Source organism: Mus caroli, unplaced genomic scaffold (genome assembly GCF_978045245.1).
Source record: "Mus caroli unplaced genomic scaffold, Mus_caroli_1 scaffold_7, whole genome shotgun sequence".
Taxonomy (NCBI): domain Eukaryota; kingdom Metazoa; phylum Chordata; class Mammalia; order Rodentia; family Muridae; genus Mus; species Mus caroli.
The window spans coordinates 112,233,807-112,251,714 of record NW_028227262.1 but is presented as its reverse complement, the minus strand read 5'-3'; the positions used below and the strand labels follow the sequence as shown (position 1 = coordinate 112,251,714).

At 45.8% G+C, this 17,908-nt stretch overlaps 1 protein-coding gene across 2 annotated transcripts in view; it reads right to left on the bottom strand.

Moving 5' to 3' along the window:
- Creb3l2 (cAMP responsive element binding protein 3 like 2) overlaps nucleotides 1–12,649 on the bottom strand; it is a 116,518-nt gene extending 103,869 nt beyond the window's left edge. For both annotated transcript variants that reach the window (XM_029478328.2, XM_021164591.3), the window contains exon 1: nucleotides 12,190–12,649. In XM_029478328.2, the coding sequence (XP_029334188.1) occupies nucleotides 12,190–12,291 (102 nt within the window). In that variant the 5' untranslated portion in view covers nucleotides 12,292–12,649. The remainder of the gene's footprint in view (nucleotides 1–12,189) is intronic.
- Nucleotides 12,650–17,908: the final 5,259 nt, after the last annotated feature.

Below are 17,908 nucleotides of genomic sequence, written 5' to 3'. Positions count from 1 at the left end.
TATTATATACGGACCCCTAGCTTCACTACAAAACACCAGACTCCCAACACCCCACTTTAAGTCCCCAGTCGGAACCTCTCTCCAGAACTCCAGACACAATTTTCCAACTGCTTTTTTTTTTTTTTAAACTTCATTCCTGACGTATCCCAGAGATACGTCAAGTCTGAAAACGAGCTTACTATCTTCCCACCAAACTCATGTGCTCTCGAAGCATTTCCATTCTAGGTCAAAGGCAACTCAACCAGCTGACACAGGGGACAGGAAGTCTCCCAAACTCTGACTCTTTCTCCCCTAAAGCCACCCAGTCCTCCCTGTGGTCTCAGGCCTCACATGCTTCTGCGCCAGGGTGAACTTGCCGGCCAGCAGATCATTTCATCAGCTCCATCTTCTCTAGCTTATCTCTTTAGGCACTTTCTAAGTTTCCTTCCTCGAATACATTCATTCTGACATCTGTCCTTCTCTTATTATCAGCCTTCCTGTCCACAGAAAGAATGTGCAAACCTTTCATAATCTTGGACTAGCACCCAACACTCCCTAACAGAGCCCCTTTTCTTAAAACTATGGTGTGTGGGGGGGTGGGGGGTGCAGATCTGTAATTTGAGCACTTGGGGGATGGAGGCAGAGAGATCTGCAGTCTGAAGCCCCTTTCTAAAACAAGCTACTTAGGAGTCTCAGATTCAACTCCAGCTTTATTTATCGTCCTATGCTGTACTCTCTTGAAGGCTGTTTATGCTCAGCACCACACTCTGCGTAAAGAATTCCTCAGCTCTTCCTCCCTTTCATTTGTCATTCCACTCCCCACGCTGCAAAAAGAGCCTGAACACAGCTCTGCTGCAAAACACATTCCAGGTATTTAATGACTTGTAACTCAATGACCTCCTTGCCTGTCTTCCTTCCCACTCTGCTGGGAGAGCGCAAGATCAAAACAGGTATCAGCCTACCTACAGGGGCAGGCTTTGAAAGTAAGGGAGGAACAGGGGAAAAGAGAGGAGAGAGGGGAGAGACAGAGAGACACAGACACAGAGACGATGTGAGTCAGAGACAGACAGAGGAACAGGTACAGAGTGTGAGTCACAGTCAGAGAGAGAAACAGACACAGTCATCCTGAGATTGGAGGAAGATACAGCTAAGAGTGTTATTTCCCCAGGATATGTGAGCAGGAAGCAAGGAAGGCCTTGAGGATGGGGGCCCTTGCAAGGCTCTGACTGGCTGCCTCCGACTGTCTGTTTACAGGACTGACCAGTGAGGGGGCTCTGCCTGCCACAAATCTCATTTCCTCCTCTTGTCTAAAAACACCATCCTATCAGTTTGAATCCCGCCGGCTTGCTCTCTCTCAGCCAAAAGGAATTTCCCTTCACACAAAAACTATTCAGACATTTCCAAGGCACAAAATGCTACAAACCAGGATTTTCCACTCAGACAACTTGGAAACTGCGGATTGTTTCTCCCCAGACACTTCTTATTGGCCAAGAAGTCTGAAAGGCCTTTTCTCCTTAGTATGAAAAAAAAAAAAAGTCTCCTACCTCCCTGTTTTTTTCCATTTTTTATTTTGTCTAGGTTTTACTGCAGCCAACTTTTAAACCAGAAAGCAGATTTCCACATTATAAAGTACAAATTATCCAGGCTGTGTAGTATGAGCACGGAATGCCAGCACCCAGAAGCGTGAGGCAAGAGGACCAGGACTCTAAGACCAGCCTAGACAGCACTGAGAGACTCTATCTCAAAACCTAAAACTAAACACAGACACTCTGCTCACCAATCAGGTTGTCCAAATGAAATAGTCCAACCAATTTAATATTACTGCTGTTATTTTTAATAACTCATTTAATTAAAGTTTGCTGTAGGTTTTTGCTTTGTTTTCTTTTGTATATCGTTAAGTTAGTATGCAAAGTAATGGGTTTCATTATGGCGTTAAGTAGCCTGTTTTTGTTTTTAGGCAGGAGACTTTTAGCCTGGTGTAGTGGCAAACACCTGTACTCTAATACTCTGAGGGGCTGAGGCAGGAAGATTTGGTGTTGGCTCTAGCTCAGGTTGGCCCAAAACTCACTGAGTAGCCCCCCAAAATCAACCAAACAGCTTTCAATGATAGGTACCCAAAGACATAATGTACAAAATAGAATTCATCCCATTTAATACAAACACAGACCTTTGATTGGGGTAAACTGCATACAGTGTGTTCCCACATCTAAATGCCTCAGACCACAGCTGAGGGCTGCCTACCTCAGATGCAGCTACAAAGAATAGCCAGCCATAGAGATTTGGGCAGTCCAGAGGGACCCATCTGAACTCTTCCACCACCACTACCACCAAAGCTCTTCTATAATGCTAGTTAATTTTATATAAATAAATTACATCGGGGGAAAACAACCCAAAAGCCGGCAATTTAACATGAACTGTTTGTACCCTAACAACACGGGAATGTACAGGACATGATCTGAGATCTGACTTTTGCCCTGACCTTCCAGTCAAACAGTTCTACATACCACTACCACCTCAAGTTCATGAAGGATTTCCCTAGCCAAAGTGTATCAGAAGTCCAGACAAAACACAGGCTGTATCTGGTGGGTGACATTGAATCCAGAAGCAGATGTCTCAGGAATGGCCCATGAGAAGGCTGTATGAGTTTATACTTGGAACTACTGAGTCACCAAACATCCCTGAGATAAGGAAGGCGCCTGATAGCAGGAGTCAAAGTAGCCTCCGTTTTCCTCAGCTAGAGCAACACATTGTGAAGGTTAGGCAGCCTGAGCTGTTTTGTGGCTGAAGTGGACCCAGAATTTTGGTTCATACTCCAAAGATCTCTGGCTCTCCAGCCACAAACAAGAGACATGAAAAATCAGTTAAGTTGCAGCCGACAGAGGAGGTGGGGAGGTCAGAAAAAGAGATGAGAGCCAAGGACCAAATGCTCATGTTTAAAATTAACAAGTCAGTGAAAGAGAAAAACAAACAAACAAACAAAAAAAACGCTAAGTCCATCACCCCTGACCCCTCAGGCGGCGGCGTGGTGGCGCACGCCTTTAATCCCAGCACTCAGGAGGCGAAGGAAGGCGGATTTCTGGGTTCGAGGCCAGCCTGGTCTACAAAGTGAGCTCCAGGACAGCCAGGGCTATACAGAGAAACCCTGTGTAGAAAAAACAAAACGAAAAAAGGAAGAAAAGAAAAGAAAGCTGCTGCCAAAAGGTAGTGAGTGTGTGGCCAGCCCGAGCTATAGACTGAATAGAAGCCACCCTGTGTTACAATGCAAGACCCTGTCTCAAAGAAAACAGTTGCAAGACAAACTGAAGGTCAGTGTTGCCAAATGTTTCCACAAGGTCCGGCAGGTAAACACATGGAAAAGATAGTTGGACGCGCAGTTAGAGAGAGACAGGCGAACCCTGCAATCAGTTATAGGAACCAGGGCACAGGGGCTCTAGGCAGGAATGAAAACTTTAGAAATGGAGGCTGCAGCTGATAACTACTTGTGCGGAAAAAATAAAAATAAAACCCTGACCATAAACAAGACAGAAACATGATCAAGAAGGGGCAGCTGGCAAGCATGTGTGGACGGCAGAAACCTGTGTTTATAGCTGAAGATAGAAGCTGGCCAGAGAAGAATTCAGATGCACGAGAGAAGATAATTACATGGCCTTCTGCCTTCCAAATGACATCAGACTATCTGGGCTGGGACAGCTCATCCTCAAACTGAAGACATAGAGGGCAGGGTAAAAATAAATGCATCTATTACAGGGAAAGAAACAAACCCAGCTAACATGCCCAAGGTCACCAGAGAACCAGTGGCCTGGATCGAAGACACACCCATTTCACAATACGACCTCCACTCCCACCCTTGGTGAAAGCCAGGGCTCTTAGAGAACTGCTCCACCCCCATTGTATTCCCTGGACAAAAAGAAAGATATGGATACCAGGTGTTTCTGTCAGCCTGACACCAGCTAGAGTGACCTGAGAGGACGGAACCTCAATGGAGAAAATGCCTCCCTAAGACCCAACTGTTAGGCATTTAATTAGTGATTGACAGGGAGGGCCAAGTCCGTTGTGGGTGGTGCCATCCCCGGGCTGGTGGTCCTGGGTTCTATAAGAAAGCAAACTGAGCAAGCCATGTGGAGCACGTCAGTAAGCAGCACCCCTTTGTGGATTGGCTTCTGCTCCCAGGTTCCTGCTCTGCTTGAGTTCGTGTCCTAGCTTCGTTCAGTGATGAACAATAATATGGAAGCCAAGTAACCCTTTCTTTCCCAAGTTGCTTTGGTCATAGTGTTTCATCAGAGCAAAAGAAATTCTAACTAAGACACTGAGCCACACTGGGTCCCTATCAAACTAAATGTGCCTATCTTAAAACGCCTTCAGGACAATAGAGATTTAAAATATATACATATGTGTATGTACATTGTTCTATATTAACAAAAGAGCCAGAATCACTCTGTCTGTCCATTTTCTAGGATGACTGTGTGTCGTAGAACTATCATGGACTGCTTAACATTTCCTGCTTGACCTTAGCAAAGAGACGGGTACAGAAAAACTGAAGGCACATCTGACCTCAAGAAGTCTGTCTTCGAGGGGGCAAACTCCTTTACGACTCAAAGTCTCAGATTCTTCATATAAAACCCACTATGTATGCCAGAGCTATATAATTCCACCCAGGGGAAAAAACTTTTATTTGGAAGAACTGGTGAACATCCAGAGAGCAGGGAGGGATTGGCTCAAGGTTAACTCAACCATGGTAATGACAGGTCTTGTCATTTCCTCTTAATTCTCTGGGCAGGAAACAGGCATTCACTGGGGCCCTACAGCCATAGGCTCAACCCCGGCAAATGACCAGCAAGGCCTCAGGCCATTCCCCACACAAGTCAGCAGAGAGCCAGGCTGTGGTGGGAAGTCCTTGTTGTGGAGAGATACACGCTGCCTCGTCAATATTTCAACAGCCCCATGCAAGTAGGAAAACAGCTTTGAAAATGGCCTTCAGCTCTCGGCCTGCTGTGGCCTTGGAACGGAAGGAGTCACTCTTGCCTTCTTGCCTTCCATGGTGAGCAAGATCACTGGCCCTGCTAGATACCCCTAGCCCCAGTACTGGGCTCTGATGCTGGGAGTCTGGATAATATAGTTAATTCTGCATGTCCCAGGCAGTGAGCCAGGACACTCCCTCCCTGTACATCTCTAACCCTAGCTCTGTGATCAAGGGTTATAAGTATTCCATGATTTTTTTCCTACTCTAAGGGTACCTCCTTGGATACTCACAGTACACTTAAACAATCCTTAGACTTTGCAAGTGGCATAGATTCCGGGCTTGTTCTTTTGTTCTCATGTGTGGCTAATAATTATCCATTTAAAACATTTTTCTAGTTGCTGTCCCACCTTTAAGAGACAGCGGGGCACACCTTTGTTAATCAAACAAAACTTTTGACAGACTATTATACCAACAATCACACCTGGTCTCTGGTATCTCTTTCATCCCTAAATGATTAATCTAAGCCAATGTTCTCAATCCGACACTGTTGGGGGGTTGGAGTGGTGCTGCTATTTATTCAAATGCTAAATTCTGAACCCCAAGTTCTGGTTGTCCCCAGACCAGTGAATTCTCACATACGTTGGCCTTTGTTGTGTAAACTTTGCTCCTTAATTTAAAGCTATTGGTTAATAAAGGGCTAGAACCTGTGATTGGGCAGTAGAGAGAGAAAGAAGGGACCTGGGGGGGTCTCAAGAGAGATCATAGGAGAAGAAGGAAATGGAGAAAGGAGGAGGGCACCATGAGGCCAGATGGATCATGAGCACATGGCCAGGAGAAGTGCTCCCTGAGGACTGCTGATGGAGTGGAATCAGCCTGAGCAAGTCTCAAACCACAGGTAACATGGGGCCTATGCATTGGGTGTAAGTTAGAACAGCTCAGAATCTTCCAATCCAGGCTTACAGCTTGTCAAATACCTGATTTTATATCATTTATATGGGTTAGCTAGGAAGAAAAATATGTGTGTGTGTGTATATATATATATATATATTTTTAAACTATACCCTTCTTTAGATGTACATTTAGAAATGACTATATGACTGTATGACCCAATCCTAAAAATAAACTAAACCTAGGAAGCTATTAAAAAATTTGGGGGTGCTGGAGAGATGGCTCTTGCAGAGGACCAGGGTATGGTTCCCAGCATCCACACTGGGTGGCTCATAAACACCTGTAACTCCAGCTTCAGAGGACTTGACGTCCTCTTTTGCCCTCTGTAGTTCACATACATGTGCAGCACACACATATACACATGCACATGAACACATCTGTGCACACAATAAATAAATGTAACAAACAAACAAACCCCTTTGAAAAGAAAAGTCTCTCCCATCTCAAAAAAGAAGCCCATGAAAGAAACCGCCTCTCTTTTGCATCTGCATACTGTCATACTGTGGCTATAGCACCCAAAACCCCTGTGTCCGCCAGGCATCCAACATGGATGGGTGGTAACAAAGTCCACTGGGTCACTGAGGAGCTAATGGATCATACAAACGTGGAGCTACATTTCTTAGCCCCTTGCAAAATGAGAAATACTTGTGTCTGTGGACGTGGGGTGAGTTTGGGTACACATAGCTGCATGCACTCTGATTCCCCCGTTGTTCGTTCAGATGCAATGCCTCCTTCTTCTACACGAGCAGCACCACCCCGGGTGTCTGCTGCCCCCAGAACACTGCACCTGAGCTCTTTCAGGGATAAAGGCAAAGAGAAAACACAGTCCAGCCCACATTTGCCTACTCATGTTAATATTACCATCACCATCTGGGAAACAACAAAACTAAGGGGTCAGAGATGTTCACAGAGACAACGGGAATCTTTAAGTCCTGCATAAATTAGCCACACAGGAGCTAGGGAGGCTGTCACTCAAGGGCCCTATGTATGGACTAACAGAGCAGTAGAGATTCTCCTTGCCCTCCCCACCTCCACCCCTATTCCCCAAATGCTCTGCACAGACTCCCTGGCTACGGCCTCAAGTTCTCCATGCAGAGAGTCACCTTTTTGCTCTAAAAAGCGATTATGTCTCGATATGAACGCACTTGGATTTTTAATATTCGTGTAAGGTAATAGGAAGTAAAAAGAAAGCCCTGCAAAGAGGACATCAAAGTGATACTACTTGGGACCTGAGAACCACGGAAAACTCGAAGGAAAAAAAGAAGGACAAAGATGTAGGAAGTTCAAACGAGGTCCTCGAAGACAAACTATACTTCTGTGTCCTGCTAGAACTCTATGTTTATTCAACTGGTGAAGGCCAGGTGACCAGAAACAGTGACATTCTCATCCCATAAGGACCCAGATTCCTCACCAGGACTTTGCAGGGGGCAACAACAGGAAATAACATCTAAGGGAGAATGTCCAGCCAAAGGCCTCACTGAGCATCAGAACTACCCGAGTCTCGGGGCCTGCTGGCAGGAAGACCAAACCCCTCAGCCTATGAGACGGGCCAGCTCCTCAGCAGACAATGTCTGTCAGATGAGAAAGCAAGATACTTCCCCTGGGATACCATCAGCTTCCCTTAACTGCCCCCACCACCACCACCACCACTGGGTCCAGTCATTTCACCTTAGAAACTGACCAGATGGAAATTTGTGTAACCCCCAACGCCTTTCCATCAAGACAAGTGGAACAGCTGTGGACATCTTAGCAAAGACCAATTTCTACCTACTCCGTTTTAAATGAACAAAATTGTTGTAAAAACTAACAAAATCTCTATTTGTCAGAGAGAAGAGAAAAGGAAAGGTAGCCAAGGTGGCAACATTGATTTGGTCAGACTTCAACCTGCGAATCCCGAATCCCGTTTCACCAAGCATCCTGTTCCACCAAGCATCCCACTCCCTGGTGTCTGCACAAAAAGACTGTGCAAGGTGAGTATTGAGCTTTAATGGAGTGCTGATTATTTTGTCCTCTATACTGCAAAAATCCAGAGAATTCCCAGGGATCTAATTTGTATAGAACCTTACAGGTTCATATAACATCAGAACAGTCCTACATGCAGGCATGCCCGCAAAAAGGGGCAAGGTTTCTTGGAACGGCACCCAGCCCTGGGAGACAAGTCCTTGCTTCTGTGCCGGCCATGTTTCTGAACTCCTGTTCAGGCTTGATCAGTCTGAAAGCAGCAGCTTTCATAGAAAAACTATTTGGTGAACGAAACGAACATTCTTCACCTTCATCACATCTTCTTCCCTTCAGTGCTAGTGCTGGAACCCAGGACCTCCTGACCCGCACCTTAAGCTCAGAAGGCTTTATATAAGCCTCAAGAGGAAGCCCGCAGCTTTAGCAATTCAAGATCTGCTGAGCAAGCCCACATGCACCCTATTCAAGGGGTTCATTATTCTGTTGACTGTTTCCCTTAAGCCTTGAGCCTTCAAGACCCAGAAGTCTTCACGGCTAGCCAAACGGAAAAAAGGGCATAGCTCTTCACGCTCATAAGACACATCTGAGAAAGAAAATCCCAGCCTCGGGCAACTTGGACATTTTCTTTTATTTTTTTTTTCTTTTTTCTTTTTTGAAAGTGAACATGTTAAAAGTTTGCTTAAAAAAGAGCTTTTGGGGGGGGGGAGAGCTTTTGTGGGCAGATATGTTGTTGGCTAAATCCCACCTTAAAACAATGAGTCTGAATTCCGGAAGACACTGGCAGCTCCAGTTAACCATGGGTTGCTTGGGGACTCAGCAGTTTCTGTAACCCTATCATTCTCTCCCAACCTTTTAATCAGATACTTCTCTTTAAGTCAGGATTTTTCAACCCATAGTGGAAAGGGTTCTGGAGTCAGGCAAATCTGGATTTGCATCCAGGTTGCGGAACCTGGGAGGCTCAAATCCCACAACATTCTCTAGTGCATCAACATTCTCTAGTGCATCAAGCCTCAGTTTTCTTATATATAAAGCAAAACTGAAAGGGGAAATTGGGCTTAAACAGCAAGATAGCTCAGCAGGTAAAGGGACTTAACTGCACAACCCTGAGGATCTGAGTTCAAACCCTGGAACCCATGGATGAAAAAATAGACAAAGAAGGGGTGCTCCCACTGAGTCACAAAAGAGAGGAAACAGTAAGATTTTAGGAAAGCATTCGACACGGTGTCTTTTAGCAGGGCCCCAGTATAATTTTAGGGAACTTTTGCAAAATAAAAGTGTAGAGCTCCTACTCCAAAAAATGACTGAGGTTTTCAAGATGGTGACAGTTGCGCTGGAGAGATCTGGTGATTAGAGGCCGGAATGTGCTTGCCTAGCAAGTCCAAGGACTGAAGTGTAAACCCTAGAGCCATAATTAACAACACAAAAAACAAAAACAAAACAAGAACAGGCCTGTAGTCTCGGGTTTATACTCCCAGCACTGGGGAAGCAGAGAAGGGTAGATCTCTGGGGTTCACTGGACATCACCCTAGCCTACATGACAAGTTCCAGGCCCCTGGGAAACTCTACCTCAAACAACATGGATGGAACCTGGGGAATAACACCCAAGATTGTACTTTGGCTTCCAGAAGCATTCAGGTATACACATGCACACATGCATAATAGATAGTCAAAAGATGGTAAAAAGAGACCATCCAACCAAGGGTGGGGGCCTGGGAGACTGCACAAGGGCACATGCACACAAAGAAGGAAGCCCTTTCTTGGAAGTGCGGACTGTAAGCTATGATCATCTCTTAGCACTTTTCCCAAAGACAATCTCTCCTCTGCTTCCCACCCCCACATTCTCCTCTCAACACACTCAACTTAGAAAATGTACCTGGGCCATTCCAAAACCAGGCACCAGCATCTTGGAAGTAGCCCATATTTATAAAGAGAATGACTCTCTGAGACAGGGTAACCTAATGCAGAAGATGGTGTTACAGACACAGACCTCGTCCGAGCTACCCCACCTCTGACAGCCAGCCTGTGCCTAGGCTCTTCTTCCAGCTAACGCTCCCTTCCTTCAAACCCTCCTACAGGGGGTAGCCTTGTCCATCCTAGCCTTGTACCATCCTAGCCTCTGTCCTTGAGGTCTTTACCCTGGGGTGGACACCAAGGGTGACACCAGTCTGCTTGTACTTCTTTCTTCCTCTGCATTTAAAATGTTGACCTTTCCATACTGTGTCTCTCTTTTACAGTTGTCATTTCTTGTTTATTTTTTTTCCTACACAACATGCAAAAAAAAAAAAAAAAAAGTAAACTACCCACAGTATGTGCATTGGTCTATTTTTTTTTTTCATTATGGATCCCAAGTGCTTGGAAGAGTGTTTGGCACATGGAAATTACTCGATAAATATGAAGTGAAAGGATATCTTTGAATGAAAACATAATAAAAACCGGTCCTCATGGGGATTCAGCCTTACGCCATCATGGACAAACTGCACCAGCAATTCTGCAACATAGACATCTTGAGTTCAGGTACTAGCTGGGGAAAGGACCAATCTTTTCCAAACTTGCCCCAGTTCAGAGGCATATGATCCAGCCATCTATGCTTCTTTCACTTATAATCCATATACACATACTGATGACTGGCAGCCACCATGAGAGGCATGTTGTATATGTGAGCTGTTCAGAAAAGAGACACTTGTCTGGAGACCATATAATAATTGAAAGCAGAGGATTGCCAGAAAACAAAAACAAAAAACCAAACAAACAAAACCAACCCCATCTCACTACCTTACACAGAAAACCTAAGTTGTGAATATCAAAAGGAATGCAAAGTCTCCAACTTAGAGGCTGTAAAAATGGTGGCTGGAGACAGGCCAAGCTTTTGTCCTACAGTTCCTGCTGGTCGCAGGTAGGGACTCATCTCAAAGCCCTGCCTGGGATCTCTGGAGATCCAGCAATGTGGCTGTCTGCACATTTTATCCCACCCACTGAAAGAAGGCCTGACGCTGTGGCCTTGTGGCTGCTGCGTAAGACATTTTACTGAGAGCTGCTGCCTGAAAAACAAGGGGAGCGCTGTCTCTCCACTTGTGGCAAGCTGCAGCTCACATCAGTGCAAACATCTGAAGCCCCCAAAGTTAAAAAAAAAACCAAAACAAAACACAAAACCCTGCTATGGTCTGAAAGGCTCAGGGTCTTTCCAAAGCATATGAAGCACACCTAGGCTTCCAACCCGAAGATTTCATCGGGATAAACAGTGGGCGAAGGCCAGATGACCAGGATCACACTCAACATCTGGCTTTTGCCCCAGAGTGAAGCACCACTCCCTCTAAACCCTACACATGGCTTCTTTTTTTAACCAGACCTTCTCAGCTACCACAAATGCTTTGGTGGGAAGCAGCAGGAGGCCCCATCCCTTTTCCCAAAATACAGTCAGCCAGCGGCAAAGGCCAAAGAGGTGGAGCCTGCAGGCCGTTTTGCAAAAGTTTCAAATATCCTGGTACTGACCCCATTAACAGCACTAAGACAGAAATGCAGCCAAGCCTGTCCTTACCTCAGTCCTTCAACAGTCCCTCCGTGCCCCCCACCCCCACCCTCCCTCTCAACTTCTGAGAGTTCTGAACAAAGCCACATTACCAGCACTGGCTATCACAAACAAGATTTTCTCTTGCAAAAAGCTGAAAGTGACATCTTTAAATGATTCACGCTTCTGACAGCTGAGTCTCCAAAGAGGTCTCTGCGGGGAAGGAACTGGTGAGCTGTCCCACCTCTCCCCCAGAGCCTCTCTGAAACATGCAGTTGCCTCAGATTTTCCCCTGAAAAAGGGAGGAAGCAGTTCGAGGCTGTGCAGATGAAGCAGCCAAGTGAGGCAGCCGCCTTCCCGTGCGGTGAAGGAAGACTTTTAACACGAACATTTTAAGAAAGTAAAGAAACTGGATGGGGTGGGGACAAAAAACATATGGAAAGAAAATACTACATTAGCTTGTCCAAATTTTGGATGTGTGTGTATGTGTGTGTTTTTTACAAACCTTACCATAAAAAAAAATCAATATAATTGGGCGGAGGCATTATTCTCAAAACGCGTCGCTTCCCAGCATTGCTGTACCGTTAGCAATAGGAAATGGAGCTACCGACAGGAAAACACTATAAACTGCTTTGGAATACAAAGGGTCACTTATTCGGAAGAAAGTTTAAAGGCTCCAGCTGTGCACCTTAATGTGTTCATAGAAGAAAACTCCCATTCCCAGACCTCTTGATATAGTCATGCCCTTCCCAAACGCTGCCTCCCAGGACCCAGCTGGTGACAAAACCCGCTTTTCTCCTCACCCCCGCCCCTCTTTGCCCGGACCACGGGTCCTCACCGTGTGGTACATGAGGGCCTCAGTCTCTCCGGGCTCTGACAGCTCGCTCAGCTTGCGGTCCCACTGCAGGACGCTCTGCTCCCCGCTCTCCAGCACCTCCATGGCGGTGGGCGCCGCGCAGGGCCGAGGATGCTGAGGCAGGAGGGGACCGCGCAGAGCCTCCGCGGGCCGGTGAGACGCCTTTCCCCGTGTACTTGGCGTGTGCGCGCGTGGAATTTATGCACTGGAGCAGGAACTCGGGAGAGCCCTGCCGAAGGCTACGCGACCCTTGTCCTCGGAGATCTGTGTCTCCCCGGGGAGGACAAGCCTGCTGGGATCGGGCGGAAGGTGCAGGGGTTAAATCGGGCTGTGCATCCAAAAGGAAGGCAAAAAGGCAGCGGTCATCCCAAGAAAGTCCTCGCGCAACAAGCCCACTCCCCACTGGGGCTCCAGACAAACTTTGAGACTCCCTTGGGCTCTTGAGCTCTGCCCCTGGATCCAGAGGCGACCCCACCTCCTTCCAGGCCAGTGACCAATCGAACGCCCGTCTTTCCATCTATACCGTATCAAAAGTCCCTTTCTCATCCATGTCCCGCCCCTAGAGGGAGAGTCGCGCGAAGTCTCCGCCTAGTCCTCGGAATGTGGGCGGAGAGGGTCTTTTACGTCACTGGGGAACGCCTCCTGCCGGAGCGTCGCAACGGACCAATAGGGTTCTAGGGTCTAGAAATGATAGACTGAAACATAGATCAATGAGCTAGGTAGACCTGGAGGAGCCAACCAATCAAATAGCGACAAGAATACATTTTTATAAGAGAGGGCGTGCGCGCCCAGTGTCCGCCCTAAGAGTCTCCGCTTAAAGGAGGTTTGTTTCACGAGTTTAATTTCCTCAGAGAAACCAAGCGGATTGAAGCGCTGTCCATATTTCAAATTAGTTTAGGTCGCGTGAGTCCCGAGTGCTGGGATTAAAGGTGAGCACCATCACTGCACAGCCACACGTTTTTTTTTGTTTTTCGAGACAGGGTTTCTCTGTATAGCCCTGGCTGTCCTGGAACTCACTTTGTAGACCAGGCTGGCCTCAAACTCAGAAATCCGCCTGCCTCTGCCTCCCAACTGCTGGGATTAAAGGCATGTGCCACCATTGCCACACATTTTTTATAAAGTAGTTTTCTTGACTTTCCCGTAAGCCTTTGGTCTTTCTTTTCTGACCTGTTAGTCTCCTTCACCGCATCTCTTTTGTAAATCACTCTTTCAGTGTTTAAAGCCCTGTTTCCTTTTTACAGGGAATTTATCATGAGCTAGTAAGGTTGGAAATGTCCATTCTCCTTAGCATAAGGGCACAAGCATTTCTCTGCCCAACATAACTGCATCAGACAAAGGTTGGTTCTAGTAATGCCCCAGTGGTAGGCAGCTTCCACAATGGCCTCCAGGTGTCAGCACCTTTGGGCATACTCCTCCTCTACAGTGTGGGCAAAAATGTGGATTACCAGCCAAGGAATTGAGTCTGTTAATAGCCATGGAAGAAGGTTCTCCCCCATGTGGCTCTTCAGGTGGCTACAACTGTGAGGGAACCCAGGTCACAAATGGCAGCCGAGCTACACAGATTCCAGACGCACAGGTTCTATGTTAAAAGGCTTTAAGCCACCACATCTTACCTTTGTTAAGTAAGGAGAAGGATCATCCACACCCTGAGGTTTGAGTAACTTGAGGTGATCCTGAAGGGGCTCGTGTGGTCCATGGATCTCTTCAGTCTCCTCTGTCTCATGCATGGTTTTCCCAATAACTGAGTACAAGAGTCCTTGCTAGTATATTCTCCTGCTTCCCATCTTGGATACTAAAGTCATCCATTCCCTTTCCCTCATCAATCTTAGTGCTTGGCAACGTAGTTCACTGTTTCTCTGGCTTCTTAGCCTCCTGTGGAAGCTGCTGCCCTTGTCCCTTCTCTATTATCAACTGTGTGGCTAGACACCATGCTTCCTTAAGCTGAATTCAGACACATGATGAACCAGCCGGATACTCTCCTGATTTCCCCTCATCTCTGCTTTCCAGGCTTGCTTTCCCCTCATCTCTGCCATTGTCATTTCTGGAATCAACACTTGACAGATTCTCACATCATGAAAACAGAATCCACCTTCTATATTGACCTGACCCTGTTCATTGGTGCACTTTGTATTTGATTAACCAGCAAATATTAATTCCTTGAATTTACCTTTTCCTTTTCTTGTTAAAGATTTATTTATTTATTTTATGTATATGAGTACATTGTAGCTGTCTTCAGACACACCAGAAGAGGGCATCAGATCTCATTACATGTGGTTCTGAGCCACCATGTCACTGATGGGAATTGGACTCAGGACCTTTGGAAGAGTAGTAAGTGCTCTTAACCACTGAGCCATCTCTGCAGCCCATGAATTTCCCTTTTTCGTCTCCAAGATTTTTAGTTTCTCCAAAAGAGCTGGTTAAATATCTGGAAAACTCCAGAGAACATTTTGTGCACATTTATCTGGGTATAAAACTCCTCCATTGAAGTAAATCTGGTCTATCGGTCACCTGTTTCTGGACTCATATTTACAGAGAAAAGAAAAATCATGTTCAGTCTGAGCATGAAAATGTGGAAACCACCAGGGGGAAGATACATTCCAGCATGGTGTTTCTCAAGCATTCCCTGGGTTATAGCTGACCTCTGGTCTGAAGACTCAACAAAAGAGACTGAAATTAATGATGGTTAGAAAGATACTGATTCTTCTTCCTTCTTTCACACCTGTAATTGTTTTTAGAGCACGGTGTATTTACTTATTATGCATGTATCTGGGGTGAGAGGGCTCGGATGTGCCACAAGGAGCATGGAGAGGTCAGAGGGCAAGGTGCATCCTGGGAATTCAACTCAAGTTCTCAGGCTTGGTGGCCAGTGCTGTTACCCACCCCAGCTTTCTGTCATCTTTTGAGAATCTCCTTTCTGTGTTAGCACTGTTCTTTGGAAGGGGAGTAAATTCTGACTAGGTTCATCTTGCCCTCTTTTCATTCTTCCTGCTTTAACACTCATGGGAGTTTTGTTTATTTGTTTGTTTTTGTCTCATTGATATCGTCCTGCTAAGTTGCCCATGCATACGCCACCATATCCAGCATCTGATACCTGTCAGTGGGACTTATTTCCCAGTCTTGAGGAATTATATCATTGAGGAATTATTACAATTATGATAATGTGATCAGAAAAGAGCTCCTCCTCCACTTTTTAGTTTTTTTACTTTTGTACATACAGAGCATGATGTCTGGGAGAAACTGCAGCCTTTCCCTAAGAAGTCTGAGACCCAAGTGTAACCCACATGAGAATGGAAGGTGCTGAGAAGGAAAGGGCTGAGAACGGAAGGGGTGATGATCACTGAGGACTCAGCTGTCACGTAAAGATGAGCATAAGCCCCATTTTAAAGGCTGTGGTGGTTTTATTAAAGAACTCAACACTGTATTCTGGGGTAATAAAATGAGTTTAAAGGAATAGGAGGAAAGGGAAGTGTTTAACTTGGAACTCACTCTTGTGGTAAAGTTGACGGGGACCAGGTAGGTCAGGGTAAGAGCATGCGCCATTAAGTGATGAGTTTGAGTCTCTCCCTGCTGTTCTTCAGGAAGGGATATGGAAAACTACTGCTGACCTCTAAAGTACTCCCTGTGAGGAAGGGCCAAAGTCATGCACCCCTAGGCCTCAGTGGATATTGACGGTGGAGAGGAAACAGCAGAGGACTCTTGGGTGCAGCCTCGCTGCCTCCAGCAGAGAAGAAAGTCCCTATCTCCCAGTTTCTGAACATTGGACTATGAAAATCGAATGGAGATCTGTGCAGAGACTTCCGCCAGCCTTGACAAGCGTATATGGAGAGACCAGGACATCAGAGACAGACTGGGAGGAGAGAACTGCAAGCGTCCACGTTGTCATGTCTCCTGTGTTATCCTAACCACTAACCTTGAGATGGCACCTTGGGCATCACAGCGTAAAATGCCACTCACAGGAATTCACCTGTGACATAGAGCCCACTAATGCACTGTGGCACCTCCAAAACTCCAAGCAAATTGGCTAATTGGTTTTATAACTTAATTTTGTTATTTTGGAGACAGGCTTTCACATAGCCCAGGCTGGCCTTGAACGCACTATGTAGCCAGTGTGTCTTTAAACTCCTGGCCTTCCTGTTGCCATTTCCTAAATGCTATAGTTATAGGCACATAGGACCATGAAATTTTAGAGATGGTGATGTCCACTATAATCCCAACATTCAGGAGGCTAAAACTAGCCTGGGCTACACAGCAAATTCCAGGCTAGGCTGGGCTACATAATATTTTGTCTTGAAAAACAATGTTGTTTTTTTTTTTTTAATCAAACTCCTACATATATTCTAAATCTTAAGGTGGGCTAAGAATATAAATGCCAAACAAAGCAAAACCATACGGGGAAACTAAATAAGAAATACTCATAATTTTGATGTGGCTAGGGCGTGGGCATGATTGAGAACATGAGAAACAAATAGCTTAGGCTAAATTTACATGTATGCGTACATTAAATGAAATTGAATGAAAGAGGAAGTGAGGACTGTATTGCTTACTTTTTTTTTTTTGACAGGGTTTCTCTGTGTAGTCCTGGCTGTCCTGGAACTCACTTTGTAGACCAGGCTGGCCTCAAACTCAGAAATCCGCCTGCCTCTGCCTCCCAAGTGCTGGGATTAAAGGTGTGCGCCACCACCGCCCAGCGGTTACTTTTCTATTGCTGTGATAGAACACCATAGCCAAGGCTATTTAGAAGAAAGGGGTTATTTGTCTTACAGCTACAGAGTGAGAGCGAGAACGAGAGCGAGAGCGAGAGACTCTGTTATGGTGGAGAGGTGTGGCAACGGACAGGTATCGATAGCTAATGTGGTGGTGGGAACAGCTGAGAGCTCACATCTTGAACCATAGGCAAGGAAGCAGAGAGATCGAACCGAGAATGACAAAGAGCTTCAAAATGTCAAGCCACCCCCCAGTGACACGGTTCTCCAGCAAAACCACACCCTCTAGACCTACTCAAGCAGAGTCTCCAGTTGGGGACCAAGTATTGAAAGGCCAGAGACTGTAATGGGCATCTCATTCAAACTGCCATAAGAAAGGAGGGGTGAGAAAAGGGGGGTGAGGAGGTAGAGGGTAGACATGCTCAACTATATAGTTGTAAGAAAAATAATTAATTTTAAAAAGAGGCCACTGTTCAGAGTGTCACAAGGGACAAAGGCTCCTTGAAGGAAGCAGGAAAGCACAATCCATGCTAAGCAAACGTCAGAGAAGGCCCTGATTTTAGTCATCGCTACAACACTGCCACCCTGTGGCTGAAAATGAACAATGCAGCTAGTTAACCAGAAAGGTCTCTTGGAATTCAAGTCTCACCTTTACTACAACCACTAACGCCCAGGTGAACCATCCCTTAAAGAACGTCCTTGTGATATTATCCATCCGGTATTGCCCTGGAGGCCATTGCTATTCTGGTATCCATGGGCTTGACTCGCCAGTTTTTCTTTATTTTTAATGTAACATGAGTGGAATTCCTATTGATTATTCTGATATATCTATGTGACATGTATGGTTGATTCTCATTATTCACAGCAACTGTGGCCTTTAAAATCACAACAAACACAGAAAGAAACAGTGTTGAACCATTGCTCCTGGGATAAAGTCAGGCTTGTTCCTGTATCTGATGACAACAGTTTCATCACCTGATCAGTTGGCATTCAAAACA